General features: G+C 44.9%; 1 protein-coding gene across 10 annotated transcripts in view; it reads left to right on the forward strand.

The window, feature by feature from the left end:
- The window catches only part of map4k2 (mitogen-activated protein kinase kinase kinase kinase 2), a 110,210-nt gene extending 92,833 nt beyond the window's left edge, over positions 1 to 17,377 (forward strand). For all 10 annotated transcript variants that reach the window (XM_084332077.1, XM_084332079.1, XM_084332081.1 and 7 more), the window contains 3 exons: positions 2,305 to 2,375; positions 2,502 to 2,557; positions 16,308 to 17,377. In XM_084332077.1, the coding sequence (XP_084188203.1) occupies positions 2,305 to 2,375; positions 2,502 to 2,557; positions 16,308 to 16,395 (215 nt within the window). In that variant the 3' untranslated portion in view covers positions 16,396 to 17,377. The remainder of the gene's footprint in view (positions 1 to 2,304; positions 2,376 to 2,501; positions 2,558 to 16,307) is intronic.
- Positions 17,378 to 20,165: the final 2,788 nt, after the last annotated feature.

The raw sequence follows: 20,165 nt of genomic DNA on the forward strand, positions 1-20,165 counted from the left end.
GAGAGATCGAGCTGCGCAGGTGAAAAGATGCGACTGCTGTTACCTCAAGTAAGTCAAGTCAAGAGTTTTATTTGTCACGGCATACGAGTATACAATGAAATGCGGGTGGTCTTGCCCGCAACGATGTGCAATACAGTGGGTACAACATATAATAGAATCCAATACAAAAACATTGTGCAATAACAGGTAACAGGTAACAGGTAACATGGTGTAACATCAAAATCGGTATCTGTACATAGTTATTTACAGAGCATATAGGACATGCTAGGTAGCTTTGGTAGTGCAATACACTGTTACTGTTGCTATTACTGATTTAAAGTGGCCTTTCCTTTTGGCAATAAGTGTGAGTGTGTGCGCATGAGTGTGTGCCCGCTCATGTTAAAGTGTTAAGTGGCTGCTAGTGTGTGAGCGTGCACAGCGTGCGTGTCGTGTGTGTGCTCATGTGTGCTTATGTGTGGATAGTTCAGTGTTCTGTGGTACTCAATGTTCATTGTTCAGGACTCTGATGGCCTGGGGAAAGAAGCTAAGCCTAAGCCTCTCTGTCCTAGTAGCTGGGGTTCGCAGGCGTCTGCCTGACCTCAGCAGCTGAAACAGGCTGTTATTGGGGTGGTGGGGGTCTTTCATTATTCTGCAGGCTCTGGATTTGCACCTCTTGTTGTATAGAACCTGCAGGGGAGGTAGTGCAATACCCGTGGTACGCTCGGCTGAGCGCACCACTCTCTGTAGGGCCTTCTTGTCCCGTGCCGTGCTGTTTCCATACCAGGCAGTGATGTTTCCGGTCAGGATGCTCTCTACCGCTCCTGAGTAGAAGGACTGGAGTATCTTCCCCGATACTCTGAACTTCCTTAACTGTCTCAGGTGGTAGAGGCGCTGTTTCGCCTTCTTTACTACTGTGTCTATGTGTGTTGACCATGTCAGATCCTCTTAGATGTGGACCCCCAGGTACTTAAGGTACCGGTAAGGTACCGGAGGGGACTTGTGCTATGTATGACTTAGTCCACATTGCAGCCGGCTTGTGGGAGGCAAGAAACAGCGTTCGTGACAGGGGAGGGTTGAATTGGATGATACGAAAATTGGGATGGGAGAAAATATAGAAAAATGGGAGAAAAAGTGGATACAAAAAAAAATAAAAATTATAATTGTTACGGATTGGTGTTGACAGAGGACCCAAACGCTGAACAAGATGAGGAGAAGGCAATAGACAAGACGAGACGTGGAGCCAGGGGTGAAGTAGTCAAAAAATTATGCTTTACTTTAAAAGCAGCAACAAAACAAGGATCTCAAAACGAGAGCACAGCAAGGGCTGGCAGAGAGCAAAATACAAAAACAAGAAACAAAACCACAGCAGTGCTGGTAGGGATAATGTACAAACTAATCTACAAACAAACACTGACCAAAACGACTGTAATCACGAAAAACAAAGATGGTAAAACAAACAGAAAACTAGACTTACTGACACAGGGAGACAAGGATCGAATGACAGAGCAAGAGTAACACACATGGACATCAAACATGGAACCGAAACAATGAACCGACAAAGAGAGACTGGCAAACGAGGCAGATATACACACACTGATTGACACAGGAGGGTAATTGGAAACAAGACACACCTGGGAGCAAAACAGAACTAACACAAGGCCAAAACACACTGGGGAATAAACTAGGCTAGAACAACAGACTGAATCAAATATACAAATACTGAGACAACACTAGACTGATCATAATTACAACACAGAAAACAGATACACAGACAGCAGACTAGTGATGAAATTCAGGAGATCAAAAATTACAGAAACATAGAGATGCACACAGTGCAGCACCAACTGAATTAGGCCACAGGGTGGCAGTAGGGCAAAGTCTATGAACTTGACACGACTGTTCATGTGTGGAGGAACTGCATGGAAAGGTGGGGAGGAGGGAGCAGCAGGCGAAGCCTGGCCAGGAAACGATGAACCCTTACAATAATAAATGAAATAAACGAACACAGGGGTAGGTACAGGCAGGACGAAAGATAATAATAGAGTAGAATATAATAATAATAATAATAATAATAATAATAATAATAATAATAATAATAATAATAATAATAATAATAATAATAATAATGGAGTGGCAGTGTGCGGTTTCACACAGTGTGAAGCCTGAGTGATGTCTCTATCTCTCTCTACCCCCCCCCCTCTCTCTCTCTCTCTCTCTCTCTCTCTCTCTAACCCTCTCTCTATATATAACCATTTCTCTCTCTCTCTCTCTCTCTCTCTCTCTCTCTCTCTCTCTCTCTCTCTCTCTCTCTCTCTCTCTCCATAGTTTGTTTACAGGACAGCGTTCTTGCCTTTTGGAAACACGGTCTTAAAGGAAGGAGTCTTGATTCAAATGAGGTGATTATCATTAGCGCTTTCCTTGCCAGCCTTGGCATTCTAGCACACGTCACTCTGCTCCCGAGAATAATCTATTCATGTTGGCATTATATTGGCAACACCATCCACTTTCTCGTGTGTTTACAGGTAACGCAGGAGATCACCGATGAGACTCGAGTCTTCAGAGTTTTGGGAACAAATAGGTAAATCCAGACTGATTTCCCAACGTCAATCACTATTTGCCATATAAGAAGGTGAAAGGGACCATACAATCTCCACAATTTGTCAATCTGGAGCAATCTCACAAACGATCACCTCAGTGGCGGCTGGTGAAGATTATTCTAGGTGGGGTGGTGCCATATTCAATCAGTTTCAGTAACTACAGAACAGTATATATTGAGGCTGTGAGACAAACTTTTTTGCCGGTAGAACATCATGTACGAATTGGAAGAGCCGTCGCGTGTCACGCTTAACCCTTCGAGAAGCTTTGTGGTCCGGGCTTGAACTTTCCATAAACGTGTCCATATGAATCCATTTTGTTAGATCCAACACTGTCTGAATGTATCTAGTGATTATTATCAATTTCCAACGACGACAACAACTATTAGCGTATGGTAATTCTTGGTGGACGTGATTCGGGACGTGATGTCACACGAATGCCACACTCAGCCAATAGAATGAATAGACAATTCGACAATGACTCTGCTTGGGGCGCTAGAAAAAGCCCCCTTCAGGCATCATATTTGAAGACGCTGATTGGCTACATTTAGTTGCTAGGTCCATTTATGTTGCTCTGTGCATTTTTCAATTGGCTGCGTTGCGCACTGACGCCCAGTCAGTGGGGCTATATTTCTAGCGCCCCAGAAGAGAGAGGGGATGACAGAATGCACAATGATTTATATTTGATATATTACACGTTATTGTGCATTTTAAACACAAACATACTTAAAATGAGTAATTATTATTTATTTAAAAAAAAATATTCTATTTTTAGCGGTCGAAATCTACTATTATAGAAAAATCCCAAACCACTTCTTTCTTCTTTCCACCTGGGGGGGTGGCGCCCTAGCGCCCTCTATGGACCAGCCACCACTGGATCACCTACAGAGATCTGAGGAAATGAGGGCGGCTACGTGGCGTAGTGGGCAAGGCGCTCGCCACGAAATCTGGAGACGCTGGGCTTGCCTGTTCGAGCCCAGCGCTCCACATTTGCTTTCAGTTTAGCTGGTCGTCCGGACTAATACACATTGGCCGTATTAGGGGGTGGGAAACTGATGGGTGGGGATCGGGCGTTGTGGACAGCGACTCCTACAGGTCGGTTGGTACGCCTGCGCAGTAGAATCAGGAAGTGTCGGGGGCAGCGTGAGCCTCCCACGCGTTACTCCTCGCCACTGAGAGATCGAGCTGCGCAGGTGAAAAGATGCGACTGCTGTTACCTCAAGTACCGGAGGGGACTTGTGCTATGTATGACTTAGTCCACATTGCAGCCGGCTTGTGGGATTGAATTGGATGATACGAAATTGGGATGGGAGAAAATATAGAAAATGGGAGAAAAAGTGGATAAAAAAAAAAAAGAGATCTGAGGAAATGAAACACTGCTAGAGCTATACCATACCCAAACAGTAGTTTCTCCAGTTATTTTGAAACATCTTTGATAACTTGTAGAAGATGACAGATACGGTGGTGTAGTGGTTAACACTGTCGCCTCACAGCAAGAAGGTCCAGGGTTCGAATCCTGCTTGGGGACCAGGTTTCCATGGTGCCAGTTACCCAGGTGGGGTATCTCCCAGGCCTTTCTGTGTGGAGTTTGCATGTTCTCCCCGTGCTCGCAAGGGTTTCCCCCCCGATAAGATAAAACCCAATGGAAAAACATGCACAACAACAAGATCGCTAACGCTGTGGTGTCCTTGACGAAGACGGACAGGAGCACTTGGATTGGTCCCCTGGCGCGGCTCACGTTGTGCCTGTCTGCTCCCGGCTGCCCTTGGGGGGGAAGGACGACGGGATGGGTTAATCGCAGATACGAATTGCATGCATGCATCGCATGTGTGCCAATTGATGACCTCGGAGCAGGTCCTAAATTATTATAATTATAGATAGGCAGCCTTTGATCGAGAAGAAAGGTAAAACAAATTCAGTCGTCTGGAAACACTTTGGTTTCGAGGAGGCAGACTTGGAACAAGATAAAATACTGTGCAAGATTTATTACACAGTCGTGGCTGCACCACGAAGACACATCAGCGTTAAAGTTCAATAAACGCACAGCGGCTGGGTGGCGCAGCGGACATTGCGCTCGTCACCAACGCACAAGACACCGGTATCGACTCCGGCTGTCAGCGTTGCCTCCGGCTTTGGCCGGCTGTCATACTAACTCAATTGGCAGAGTTAGCGGGAGGGAAGTCGATGGGGTGGTAATCTGGACGTTGTGGACAGCGACTCCTACAGGTCGGACAGGGCGCCTGCACAGCAAAAGACAGGAGAGGGCGGGGGCAGTGTGAGCCTCCTACACGTTACTCCTCGCCAATGAGAGTCCGCGCTGGCAGGTGAAAAGAGAGCAGCTGGCTGTCTCCATATGTATCGGAGGAAGCATGTGATAGACCTCAGGGCTCCCTAGAACGACCAGTAGGGGGCACATGCGCGCAACGACCAGGTAGGGAGGGGGGAATTGGCATAACGACTAATTCAAAATTCAATAAACGCATATGATGTTCTCAAAGCAATGAGTAATCATGTTTAATAATGGTGAGCAGTTCTATCAGAATCTTTAAACATACTATCAGAATCATACTGTATTTATTTATTATCTAAATGTGGGGGTATATTCATACATTGTCATAATTAATTTGACTTGTAGATGGAAAATAAAGCCAATCATAACTCAAAAATGTAAGAATCTCGTTGTTGGTGGTGTGGACCCAGGCGCAATACAGGAATGAGAGAGAGGCAGGACACAAGCAGGGTGTAGTTGAGAAGAGGCTTTACTTCACTCTTTGGAGTACAACTACAACAACAAAACAATAAACGTACCACAGCCTAAGCCGGCAGATAATGAATATACAACAAAGGGTACAAGCGTGAATAACACGGAAGGGTGCTATCACAACCACAATGGTATAATGATAATAATGTTCTGACAACAACGGACGACACAAGATACGTTTACAAACCGACAGGGGAGTAACAGGACAGCACAGAATATATAGGAGGACAAATCACACTGATTACTAACACGACACACCTGCTGACATTAACAGTGACACCAATATAAAACAAGACAGGACTGAATAACAATGATACATATAAATACAACATTAAACCAGACCGGGGAATAGAGTGGACAACACACACAGGAGCATGAATACACAGAGGGAACAAGACTAGACACTAATACTAGGTTCCAATAACAATGTAACATAACAACACGGGGAAGATAGGACTAGACAGGAACATGAAGTAACAAAACAACAAGGGGGGACTAGACACTAATACAAGGACACTAGACTAACAGGGATAATAGGGACACATAATAATAGGCAGCCAGGTCTTGAGCCAGGCAGGGATTAAACATTGTAAACAAAACAACACAAGGACTGAGGCCACAGTAGACAGGGAGGCCACAGTAGACAGGAGGAGTTCACTCCCTGATAAACCACAAGGTGGTGCCAGAGGGTAATGTTCGAAAGGTGGTGCCAGAGGGTAATGTTTATTGTTCAGAGAATTCCTGAGTCCAAAGGGCAGATTATGACAGTACCCCCCTCCGAAGGGGAGGCTCCCAGACGACCCACAAGACCGACCAGGGACAGGCAGGGCGAAGGGCAGAGACCCTGGAAAAAACTGGGGACGAGGACACGGAAAACTGGGGCCGGGAACAGGACCAGAGGGGAGCCCGGAGAAGGGCGCACAGGACACGGGACCAGGGGCACTGGAGAGGGGGACAGAGACAGAGGCCTGGAGAGGCGGGCTAGAGACAGGGACAGAGGCCCGGAAAGGGGGGCTGGAGACGGGGACAGTGGACCGGTGAGGGAGGCTGGAGACAGGGACAGAGGACCGGAGAGGGGGGCTGGAGACGGGGACAGAGGACCGGTGAGGGGGGCTGGAGACATGGACAGAGGCCCAGAGAGGGGGGCTGGAGACGGGGACAGAGGACCGGTGAGGGAGGCTGGAGACGGGGACAGGGACCCGGTGAGGGGGACCGGAGACGGGGACAGGGACCCGGCGAGGGGGGCTGGAGACAGGGACAGGAGCCCAACGGCGGAGGCCGGGGCACTGGGACAGGGGCCCGGTGAGGAGGCCCGGAACAAAGGGGCGAGGGCGAGGGCAACAACTCCAGAGCAGGACCCCGGACGGGGAACACTCCAGGTGCAGACCCCGGGACCGAACGAGGGGGCCCGGAGATGAAGGGCGGAGGTGACGACCCCGGAGCAGGACCCCGGACGGGGACCACTCCAGGTGGAGATCTTGGGACCGGGGGCGGGACCCCGGATGGGAGCCCCTCCCGGCGTTGACCTTGGTGCAGGACTGGACCAGACGACTCTCCAGGTGCAGATCGACCTCGGTGCAGACCTCGGCGTTGACCACGGCGTAGACCACGGCGCAGGGCTGGACCAGACGACTCTCCAGGTGCAGATCGACCTCAGTGCAGACCACGGCGTTGACCACGGCGCAGGGCTGGACCAGACGACTCTCCAGGTGCAGATCGACCTCGGTGCAGACTTCACCGTTGACCACGGCGTCGACCACGGCGTAGACCACGGCGCAGGACTGGACCAGACGACTCTCCAGGTGCAGATCGACCTCGGTGCAGACCTCGGCGTTGACCACGGCGTAGACCACGGCGCAGGGCTGGACCAGACGACTCTCCAGGTGCAGATCGACCTCGGTGCAGACCACGGCGTAGACCACGGCGCCGGGCTGGACCAGACGAGGAGCCGGAGGCAGGAGACTCCCCGGGGACAGGAGCACGACCCGGACCAGACGTTGGGGTCTCCCCGGGAGCCGGAGGAGGAACAGGGACAGCTAGAGTTGCCCTAACAAGGGCTAAACTGGCAGTAGAAACTGGGTTAGCTACCTGGGATATGCTAGCTGCCGGGCCTGTGCTAGCTGCTAGGGTTACACCAGCCGGCGGGGCTACGGCACTAGCAGTAGGGACTCTAGCGGACAGGACTAGGTGGCTAGCAGCAGGGGCTCTAGCAAACGAGACAGAGGGGTTAGCCGACGGGGCGGCTCTCGGGAAACTGACCTTGCTAGCTGAAGGGGCAGTCCTAGCAGCGGGGAGACTGACCTTGCTAGCTGAAGGGGCAGTCCTAGCAGTGGAGAAACTGACCTTGCTAGCTGAAAGGGCAGTCCTAGCAGTGGGGAAACTGACCTTGCTAGCTGAAGAGGCAGTCCTAGCAGCGGGGAGACTGACCTTGCTAGCTGAAGGGGCAGTCCTAGCAGTGGGGAAACTGACCTTGCTAGCTGAAGGGGCAGTCCTAGCAGTGGGAGACATGCTGGTGGTAGAGGTATAGGCAACCTGGAGTATGCTAGCAGGGGCTGAGCTAAGTGCAGGAGCAGTACTAGCTGCAGAGAGTCTGCTAGCAGTGGGGGATGTGCTAGCTGTAGATGCTACACTAGCAGGAAGGGCTAAGGTGCTAGCTGTAGATACCACACTAGCAGGAGGGACTATGCTAGTCTTCTTAGCTTTGCTAGCCTTCTGAGACCTGCTAGAAGTGCGTGCTACGCTAGCAGGCGGGGCTCTAGCGGACTGGACTGAGGTGGTAGCTACCAAGGCTACACTAGCGGCAGGGGCTGTGCTAACCACAGAGGCCATGCCGGCCGAAGGGGCGGTCCCAGCATCTGAGGCTACGTTAGCTATAGGGCCTGTGCACGCGAGGGCAGCTAGGTAGGTAGCTACTGCAGAGGCTGCTCTATCACCAAATGTTCTGCCAGTTGCATAAGCCTCGCTAGCAGTAGCAGGAGGGAGTAAGCTAGTGGTAGAGAACAAGCCTACCCTGAGCCTCCTAACAGAATAAAACCTTGACTCAGCTGTGGGGGCAGAGGTTCTGCTAGCTGTGCAAGCTACGGGAGCTAGGCTAACCACAGGGGCCTTGCCGGCCGACGAGGCGGTCCCAGCATCGGAGGCTTTGTTAGCTATGGGGCCCGTGTCTGTTGAGAGAGCTAAGGGGGTAGCTGCCAAAGCTACATTGGCTACAGGGGCTAAGCTAACCACAGGGGCCTTGCCGGCCGACGGGGCGGTCCCAGCATCAGAGGCCTTGTTAGCTATAGGACCTGAGCTGGCTGTCTGGGCAGTGTTAACAGCCTGGGCAGTGAAGGCTGCGGAGCCTAGGCTAACTGCTAGGCTAAGTACTAGCTACTGGGCTTGTGCTAGCTGAGGTGCTAACTGCTACAGGAGCAGAACTAGCTACTGGGCTTGTGCTAGCTGCCGGGGCAGTGAGGACTGCAGGGCCTATGCTAGTAGCACTAGCTGAGGTGCTAACTGCTACAGGGGCTGTACTAGCTACTGGGCTTGTGCTAGCTGCCGGGGCAGTGAGGGCCACGGGGCCTATGCTAACAGGACTAGCTGAGGTGCTAACCACCGGTGGTCTGGCAGGTGGGGCTAAGCTAGCCTTTCTAGCACTACCAGCTCTCCGAGACCTACGCGCAGCGCGAGCTACGCTAGCAGCACTAGCTGTGGAAGCTAGGCTAACGGCTATGCTAACGGCTGGGCTAACGGCCTGGGCAGTGAAGGCTGCGGGACCAACGCTAACTGCTGCGGTGGCAGTAGAGGCCTTACTTGTGGAGGAGAGCGTGCTGGTAGCCGTGGCTTTGTTGGGGGCAGGGGACCAGAGCGCACGAATAACCAGTCCCAGCAGGCGGTCGTATTCCGCGAGCAGTGGAGCCTGCTCTGCGCCGCACGTCGCGCATGCACCGGAGAGCAGTGCGTGTAGCTGCATCCTCTCCCACGTGGATGAAGAGCAGAAATCTCCCTGGAAGAAGCGTTCCATGGTGAGCAATACGTCGTTCGCTTGGTCTCTCCCGTAGTCCGCTGAATCCAGGTCTGGTTGCGTCATTCTGAGGTGGAGACGGCGCTGGCCGCGGCGGTCGCGCTGGAAGTGAGGCCGGTGGAGGAGGCTGTGCCAGTTCTCCCTCGTCCTGCTTGCTGGGTCCAATTTAAGGTCGGTTTGTTCTGTAAGAATCTCGTTGTTGGTGGTGTGGACCCAGGCGCAATACAGGAATGAGAGAGAGGCAGGACACAAGCGGGGTGTAGTTGAGAAGAGGCTTTACTTCACTCATTGGAGTACAACTACAACAACAAAACAATGAACGTACCACAGCCTAAGCCGGCAGATAATGAATATACAACAAAGGGTACAAGCGTGAATAACACGGAAGGGTGCTATCACAACCACAATGGTATAATGATAATAATGTTCTGACAACAACGGATGACACAAGATACGTTTACAAACCGACAGGGGAGTAACAGGACAGCACAGAATATATAGGAGGACTAATCACACTGATTACTAACACGACACACCTGCTGACATTAACAGTGACACCAATATAAAACAAGACAGGACTGATTAACAATGATGCATATAAATACAACATTAAACCAGACCGGGGAATAGAGTGGACAACACACACAGGAGCATGAATACACAGAGGGAACAAGACTAGACACTAATACCAGGTTCCAATAACAATGTAACATAACAACACAGGGAAGATAGGACTAGACAGGAACATGAAGTAACAAAACAACAAGGGGGGACTAGACACTAATACAAGGACACTAGACTAACAGGGATAATAGGGACACATAATAATAGGCAGCCAGGTCTTGAGCCAGGCAGGGATTAAACATTGTAAACAAAACAACACAAGGACTGAGGCCACAGTAGACAGGAGGAGTTCACTCCCCGATAAACCACAAGGTGGTGCCAGAGGGTAATGTTCGAAAGGTGCTGCCAGAGGGTAATGTTTATTGTTCAGAGAATTCCTGAGTCCAAAGGGCAGATTATGACAAAAAATGGGCTCAGAAATACAGGTCTGTTTACAGTTACAGACATTACAAATGTTAAGATTATGCAAACAAAAACGTTTTACAGCCTCAAACGCCATGTAAAAGACTGTTCAGCTGTGTCACATACTGCTAGCTCTCGCATTAAAAGGCTCAAGTCAGTAAAGAAATGTATCTTTAAAGGTGCTATAGATAACATTTGATTGTAGAGTGAGAGTTTTTACAATACATCCACAGAGCTTTTAGAAAGGTGCAGAATAAAAGTATTGCTATTCCCCCCAAAAAGTATTGATTAATGAATTCATAAATAATAGGCGGCACGGTGGTGTAGTGGTTAACACTGTCGCCTCACAGCAAGAAGGTCCAGGGTTCGATTCCCGCTTGGGGACCAGGTTTCCATGATGCCAGTTACCCAGGTGGGGTATCTCCCAGGCCTTTCTGTGTGGAGTTTGCATGTTCTCCCCGTGCTCGCAAGGGTTTCCCCCCCGATAAGATAAACCCAATGGAAAAACATGCACAACAACAAGATCGCTAACGCTGTGGCGTCCTTGACGAAGACGGACAGGAGCACTTGGATTGGTCCCCTGGCGCGGCTCACGTTGACGCCTGTCTGCTCCCGGCTGCCCTTGGGGGGGAAGGGCGACGGGATGGGTTAATCGCAGATACGAATTGCATGCATGCATCGCATGTGTGCCAATTGATGACCTCGGAGCAGGTCCTAAATGATTATTTATTATAATTTACGGGTCCGAAATTAGTGTTGTTGTTTACATGTTGCGAGCATGTATCCCCTCCCTACTTCCTATTTCCCTACATGGAATGCACCTGATTGGATAAATGACATGCTGGTGCTCTAGTGATTTTGAATTTTTATTTAACCAGGCAGGTAAATTAAGAACAAATCCGTATTCACAATGACGGCCTGGCGAGAGGACAACAGGGCCTCTCAAAGGGTAACAGGGAAAGGGGACAAAGAATTTAATTAAATTAAATAGAAAAAAGACAGATGATACATACATCACAGAGGTAAGGGAAATAATTAAAACACACATCAAACAAACAACCAAATAAAATTACAAGGTGGCTAGTGGCTAAATAGCATAATTCACATGCTTTCGAGCAACACTGTACTTATTTGATGCCTATTCTTATGTCTGCACTTTCTACATTGCACTACTTTTATTGTATTTTATACCTATTCTTATGTCTGCACTTTATGCGTTGCTTTTATTCTGTCAGCTGTATGCTAATGTTATGCCTATGTTAATTTTATGCTATTTGCTGTGAAGCACTTTGAGCTGCAATCCATGTATGAAAGGTGCTATATAAATAAAGTTATTAGTGTGGGTGACCTGGCGAAGCCAGGTTGCCACCCACACTATACATATCCATACTCTTTTTATTTATTATTCTTTATTCCACCGATTTTGCAAACACTTTGCAACACGTAAGCGTTCGCGCCCCATACACGTGAAAGGTATCAAAACGAGCGGCTTGCCTATGGCAACACCGGTCTCCGAACTCGTAAAGTTTCACCGCACCGTCTGGCTACGAATCGACTTTAAACGGTAAAATATCGGTCCCATTGGGAATGCATTGCATTTTAGAGTGTAGCAGCTGAAATAATCTTTTTCCCCCTACCTTGGGTGAATTGCGAGTGTGATCTCAATTTTGGACGTAGAAATAAAACAAACACATCAAAACGATGACACGGCTGTCAACCCGCTCACAAAAGAAAAATAAATGGAATTGGACATTTCTATCTCAACTGACGACCATTTGTTTGAAGGTTCTCCTCCCCATTGACCGCCATGCAATCGCCCTCTAGAAATCACATTTTTCACACTATTTTTTAGCCTTCTGTTCCGATCGCCGAAGGAGTGCCACAATATCGCACGAATGTCACAATATCGCGCACAACCCTTCGCCTACTCGTTGTAGTGCTCATGTGCGCGTCACAACGCTTCATCTCTTATAGTTTTCTTTTAATCAATGTGACAATGCAGTCATGCATCTGCCTCCATAGAAATCCATTGGATAGAAAATATGCAAGTCATAGTGATTGCTTCACCTGTGTGGCTCATGGCTCACTCATGATTGGTTCAGCTGTGTGGCTCGTGGCTGAGCTGCCAATGACATCATCCACTTAACCCATCATTGGCCATCACTGTGTTGCACTACTGAATTGCTGACAGCGCCCTCTGTCTTGTGGGTTGTGTCATTGTACTCAGTAGGGATATCCTCTTTCATTTTTCATTGGTCCATGTTGACCACCTTTCATTGGTCGATGTTGACCACTCCCCCGATCCTTAGACCACGCCCCCTTAGGCCACACCCCCTCAGTGTATCTCTTGAACCGTTTGTCGTAGAGACTTGCGGATTGTGCCATTGGTCGATCTTGACCACCTTTCATTGGTCGATGTTGACCACTCCCCCGATCCTTAGACCACGCCCCCTTAGGCCACACCCCCTCAGTGTATCTCTTGAACCATTTGTCGTAGAGACTTGCGGATTGTGCCATTGTACTCGGTTTAATAGTGTAATAGTGTGTAATAGTGTAATAGTGTAATAGTGTGTAATAGTGTGTAATAGTGTAATAGTGTAATAGTGTGTAATAGTGTAATAGTGTGTAATAGTGTAATAGTGTAATAGTGTGTAATAGTGTAATAGTGTGTAATAGTGTAATAGTGTGTAATATTGTGTAATAGTGTAATAGTGTAATAGTGTGTAATAGTGTAATAGTGTAATAGTGTGTAATAGTGTAATAGTGTATAATAGTGTGTAATAGTGTAATAGTGTGTAATAGTGTAATAGTGTGTAATAGTGTAATAGTGTGTAATAGTGTGTAATAGTGTAATAGTGTGTAATAGTGTAATAGTGTGTAATAGTGTGTAATAGTGTAATAGTGTAATAGTGTAATAGTGTGTAATAGTGTAATATTGTGTAATAGTGTAATAGTGTAATAGTGTGTAATAGTGTAATAGTGTGTAATAGTGTAATAGTGTGTAATAGTGTGTAATAGTGTAATAGTGTGTAATAGTGTGTAATAGTGTAATAGTGTGTAATAGTGTAATAGTGTGTAATAGTGTAATAGTGTGTAATAGTGTAATAGTGTGTAATAGTGTAATAGTGTGTAATAGTGTAATATTGTGTAATAGTGTAATAGTGTAATAGTGTGTAATAGTGTGTAATAGTGTAATAGTGTGTAATAGTGTGTAATAGTGTGTAATAGTGTAATAGTGTGTAATAGTGTAATAGTGTGTAATAGTGTAATAGTGTGTAATAGTGTAATAGCGTAATAGTGTAATAGTGTAATAGTGTGTAATAGTGTAATAGTGTGTAATAGTGTGTAATAGTGTAATAGTGTAATAGTGTGTAATAGTGTGTAATAGTGTAATAGTGTAATAGTGTAATAGCGTGTAATAGTGTAATAGTGTAATAGTGTAATAGTGTGTAATAGTGTAATAGTGTGTAATAGTGTAATAGTGTGTAATAGTGTAATAGTGTGTAATAGTGTAATAGTGTGTAATAGTGTAATAGTGTGTAATAGTGTGTAATAGTGTAATAGTGTGTAATAGTGTGTAATAGTGTAATAGTGTGTAATAGTGTAATAGTGTGTAATAGTGTAATAGTGTAATAGTGTGTAATAGTGTAATAGTGTGTAATAGTGTAATAGTGTGTAATAGTGTAATATTGTGTAATAGTGTAATAGTGTAATAGTGTGTAATAGTGTAATAGTGTGTAATAGTGTGTAATAGTGTAATAGTGTGTAATAGTGTGTAATAGTGTGTAATAGTGTAATAGTGTGTAATAGTGTAATAGTGTGTAATAGTGTAATAGTGTGTAATAGTGTAATAGCGTAATAGTGTAATAGTGTAATAGTGTGTAATAGTGTAATAGTGTAATAGTGTGTAATAGTGTAATAGTGTGTAATAGTGTAATAGTGTAATAGTGTGTAATAGTGTAATAGTGTAATAGTGTAATAGCGTGTAATAGTGTAATAGTGTAATAGTGTAATAGTGTGTAATAGTGTAATAGTGTGTAATAGTGTAATAGTGTGTAATAGTGTAATAGTGTAATAGTGTGTAATAGTGTAATAGTGTGTAATAGTGTAATAGTGTAATAGTGTAATAGCGTGTAATAGTGTAATAGTGTAATAGTGTGTAATAGTGTAATAGTGTAATAGTGTGTAATAGTGTGTAATAGTGTAATAGTGTGTAATAGTGTAATATTGTGTAATAGTGTAATAGTGTAATAATGTGTAATAGTGTAATAGTGTGTAATAGTGTGTAATAGTGTAATAGTGTGTAATAGTGTAATAGTGTGTAATAGTGTGTAATAGTGTAATAGTGTAATAGTGTGTAATAGTGTAATAGTGTGTAATAGTGTAATAGTGTGTAATAGTGTAATAGCGTAATAGTGTAATAGTGTAATAGTGTGTAATAGTGTAATAGTGTAATAGTGTGTAATAGTGTAATAGTGTGTAATAGTGTAATAGTGTGTAATAGTGTGTAATAGTGTAATAGTGTAATAGTGTAATAGCGTGTAATAGTGTAATAGTGTAATAGTGTAATAGTGTAATAGTGTGTAATAGTGTAATAGTGTGTAATAGTGTAATAGTGTGTAATAGTGTAATAGTGTGTAATAGTGTAATAGTGTAATAGTGTAATAGCGTGTAATAGTGTAATAGTGTAATAGTGTGTAATAGTGTAATAGTGTAATAGTGTGTAATAGTGTAATAGTGTAATAGTGTGTAATAGTGTGTAATAGTGTAATAGTGTGTAATAGTGTAATAGCGTGTAATAGTGTAATAGTGTGTAATAGTGTAATAGTGTAATAGTGTGTAATAGTGTAATAGTGTAATAGTGTGTAATAGTGTAATAGTGTAATAGTGTGTAATAGTGTGTAATTGTGTAATATTGTGTAATAGTGTAATAGTGTAATAGTGTAATAGTGTGTAATAGTGTGTAATAGTGTAATAGTGTGTAATAGTGTAATAGTGTGTAATAGTGTGTAATAGTGTAATAGTGTAATAGTGTGTAATAGTGTAATAGTGTGTAATAGTGTAATAGTGTGTAATAGTGTAATAGTGTAATAGTGTGTAATAGTGTAATAGTGTGTAATAGTGTAATAGTGTGTAATAGTGTAATAGTGTAATAGTGTAATAGCGTGTAATAGTGTAATAGTGTGTAATAGTGTAATAGTGTGTAATAGTGTAATAGTGTAATAGTGTGTAATAGTGTAATAGTGTAATAGTGTGTAATAGTGTAATAGTGTGTAATAGTGTAATAGTGTAATAGTGTAATAGTGTGTAATAGTGTAATAGTGTAATAGTGTGTAATAGTGTAATAGTGTAATAGTGTGTAATAGTGTAATAGTGTGTAATAGTGTAATAGTATAATAGTGTGTAATAGTGTAATAGTGTAATAGTGTGTAATAGTGTAATAGTGTAATAGTGTGTAATAGTGTAATAGTGTGTAATATTGTAATAGTGCAATAGTGTGTAATAGTGTAATAGTGTTATAGTGTGTAATAGTGTAATAGTGTAATAGTGTGTAATAGTGTAATAGTGTGTAATAGTGTGTAATAGTGTAATAGTGTGTAATAGTGTAATATTGTGTAATAGTGTAATAGTGTCATTGCACTCAGTAGGGATATCCTCTTTGATTGGTCTATGTTGACCACTCCCCCGATCCTTAGGCCGCGCCCCCTTTTTGTATCCTTTGAACCGTTTGTCATAGAGACTCGCGAGAGACCCTCTCCCCCGTTGGCCGGCGGTGCACAGGCGTCACCCACACTTTCACAATTTCCCCCGCGCGGAATTGTCTAGTTATTATTATTATATAAACAAAACCCAGCGTTGGGGGGGGCAAGGCTGTTCCACGCTGCAATCGCGGGACACAAGGGACCTTTATTCTAAAACCTGTGTGTTTTGTCCCTTTTCACAGGGACATCGTCCTCCAGAGCACACCGACAGAAGACCCCTCAGCCATGAGCAACCTGTACATCCTGACGGGACACGAAAGCAGCTATTGAGAGGGAAAGGAGTGAAAAGGAGTGAACAGGAGTGATAAGGGAATGGGGTTGACAGTGCAGCTGTCTGTGTGTGAACCCGGACGAAGGGAATCACAGTCCTAACCCATAACCCGTAACCCTTGTTGGAGTGAACGGTGAAAGCGGGCCCTCCCTGTGACTGAAGACATACAACCAGCATCGACTGAACCCACTAATTATTTGCTGTGTGTTGAGTGAAAAGGGCAACAGGGCATCAGTCTTCCCTCCCAAACCCCCCCTTGTTGACCCGAAGCTACCGTGTGTTTCTGAAGGGACCGGTTAACAAAAGAAGAAGCCAAAACTCTTTTTAATTGTCGAGATTCAGACTCTTCCGATGCGCAGATACTACTTTAATCCTCCGCTGTGTCTCTATCCTATTGTTTCCTTTACTCATACGCAAGTGGAATACATTAACGGACAGCCGGGGGCTTCTGACCACTACTGAACCTGTTGTCGACGTCGAGGGAAAAAGCTCTTTCCTTTTCTTGCACTGCATCTGATATTTCCGTTCATATACACATGTACAGCAAAGGGAGCCGTGCCATATATATATACTGCTAATAAATTCTAATAGTACTTATTTGCCTGTAACTGAAAGATGGAATTCCACTGCATGGGTCTATAGTTTTATGTCTTAATATGATATTTATGTCACAGAGGGGACTATGATAATGTAACACTCACTCTTGTCAGAGATATACTTGAAAAAAAAATACAATATTATGCTATTTGATTTTTATTCTATTTTAGCTAAATTAATGATTTGGTCAAATGACTTTGAGAATCTTATATATATATGGTTGAAGATTGAATCAGCTATAGAGGGAAGGTGTTTGACTCAAACGGCGCTTTTTGTACCCACCGAACCAGATCGATATCTTTTGCCATAGTTGGGAAATGCAAGTTCAAAAACAGCCAGAAGAATCAGTTGGCAAGTTGGCAAAATAAAGTGGCCACCAATTTATGACTCTGTCTGGTTTACTTTGCCGTATTATGATAATGATTCGTGACTTTTGTTATCATTTCTATTATTTTGTAATCCTGAATAGTTAACAACATGATGTTTCTTCTTGGGCACATCCAGAGAGGGGCGCTGTTGTCCGATTTTCAGATACACCAACAACATTGCGCCACACGGTAAAAAAAAGAAAAGGGAAAAAGCCAATAGTATCCAGCTGCAGAGCCGCAGAGCGTCACTCTCAGGTCCTCAGGACCGGCTCTAAAATTTGATTTTGATTTGATTATCAATCAATAAGGTAGGATATCTGGAACACACAAACACAAACACACTATTTTTTAAATCACATGCCATGAAACTCGGGACCTGGCTGAATTTAAGACTGCACAAATCATGTTTAAAGCACGAAACAATTCACTCCCGGGTGACATCCAAAAATTCTGTGATAGAGAGGGGGGGGGGGGGGTTACAATTTAGAGGAGAGTCTAACTTCAAGAAAAAGGCTGTTCATTCAACAATGTATGTATATTTCAGTTTGTGGAGTGAATATGAGTTGCATAAGATAATAGTGTGAAGGGGCCGGTAGGAATACATACGTTTACACTTCATCCTACTCCTGATTGATTGATTGATTGATTGATTGAAAAGTTTATTAACAGATTGCAGAATGGGTACAGTACAGTACAGCTCAATACATACAATTGTTAAGGGGATGCAGACCAGAGAAAGACTTTCATCTTGTTTACATCAGGGTCCCCCATTTTCAATTAATCATAACATATATGACACACACGACATACAGATAGACAGTACTGCTACATCTATACATTTATGACATACCAGATTTGCAAATACAGTACTGTTTGTGATACAAAAAGTGTCCAGAAAAGAGTGTATATACATTTGACGTAGAAACTGTACATTGGAGGAGGTTGGGTAGGTGGGGGGGGGGACACTGTACATTGGAGGGGGGGGGGACACTGTACATTGGAATACTGACAAAGCCATAGGTAATTTACTGTACAACTGGGTTAGGACATTTGTAGGGGCCAGTTTCGAATTGCAGTCTCCCCTAGGTGTTCTTTGAGAGTGTTTTTAAAAGTGGGTAGTAACGGGTTTAACATGATTTGTGGAGCTCTCTCTGGTGTTGTGATTGTGGTATTCACTGACCTTTGGGAAGTATTTTGACATGTACATGGGTACCTTGGTCGTGTAGTGTATCTTGTAGACCAGGCCCATTGCAAGTTGCTGTACTCTGTCGTCTACTCTAAGCCATCCTAGGTTGTCAAAGTGGGCAGGGGTGAGGTGGGTTCTAGGAGTCAGGTCAAGCAGTAGTCTGACTAGTTTGTTTTGAGATGTTTGTAATTAGTTTTTTAGTGCCTTTTTGAGGTGCTTTGGTACCATGAGGTGCAAGCATAGTTGTAGTACCCTTGAATGAGTGCTCCTGCTAGAGTCTTCAGGGTATTCTTGTTTACCAGAGAGGAGATCCGGTACAAGAATCAAGTTCGTTGGTTGACTTTTTTTTATTACATTTGTTGTGAAGGATCAGATTAAACCGAATATATATATTTATTTATATATATATATTTAAATAGTATTTGTATATCGTTTGATATCCCCTGTATATTCCTTGTACAATATGCACTGAATATCCCTTTAGTCTACTAAACAGCCCATAATAGTTTCATTCTACCATTGGACGAGAACCTGGCGCCAGCAGCCATACCCCTAGGTTCAAGTTCAATCGTGCCGCCCAACATGTCGTGGCAAGCCCGGTTCCGCGTAGGAATACGTCTGGCGAAATACGAGTGGTACTATTTGTTCATAGCGCATATATATATGGCGCAAGTAAAGTAGAACTTCTTTTTAGTCCAGTTCTTTACCCTCCAACAGAGTAACAGACGCGAAGCCTCACCCACGACGCACGTGTGGTGCAGTAAGGCCTACTTGGCCTCAGAATAGGCATTGAGATATCGTGTGGATTAATGGTTGAATAGTCATAGTTTGGCACTATACCGTCGAGTTGGACGTATTCTATTAAGCTAATAATAGTCTATTATGTATGGTGCATCGTTCGGTTAGAGTTATAAAGTTATCAGTACCCCCATCGTTCCTGACGTTATCTGGAGTCTTAACCAGGCTGGGCAGACCACTAGTGGTGCTTGCATCCGAGGAGCTCCGGGCCAGGGCGACTGGACCTGTATATTGGATTACTCTACCCGGACGACGGCGAGCCTTCCACGGCTTGGATTATGCTTTGGGTGCTTTGATTATTCCATGGATAACGGCCAACACTGCGGAGTGTTGGAACTACTCCCCGGAGAGGACTCCAGGTGAGACGGCGCTCTACACCAGTGAGGTCGCCTCACGTCTCTCCGTTGTGGACCGGCAGCTACCGTCCACCAGAGGGTCCAGCTGTATTAGTCTGCGGACCGAGGTTCTGTGGGCACCGTGTTCAAGACTTTGAATTCTCCCAAGAAATCGTCGGCCAGATGGGATACCGCCAGCGGCTTCTCTAACCCCCCCCCCTCCTACTGTCTTACAACCAGCGGGACCCCCCCCCCCCCCCTTAGTGTATCCAGCTATAATCATTTAAGTACCATCGCTATAGTTTCCTAAAGAACCGGGTTGTATACTTACTCCCTGCGTAACCAGAGATTGGACATTCAATGTTGATTTACCCACGAATACTCATTTGCCATACAAGTGCATTTCAAATCATAAGTGTAAACAAGTGAACGTTGTATATACCTTTTGCTATATTAAATATTCGATTTGTACATTTGTGTGGACT

The sequence above is a fragment of the Notolepis coatsorum genome, assembly GCF_963971535.1.
Source record: "Notolepis coatsorum genome assembly, chromosome: 1".
NCBI lineage: Eukaryota > Metazoa > Chordata > Actinopteri > Aulopiformes > Paralepididae > Notolepis > Notolepis coatsorum.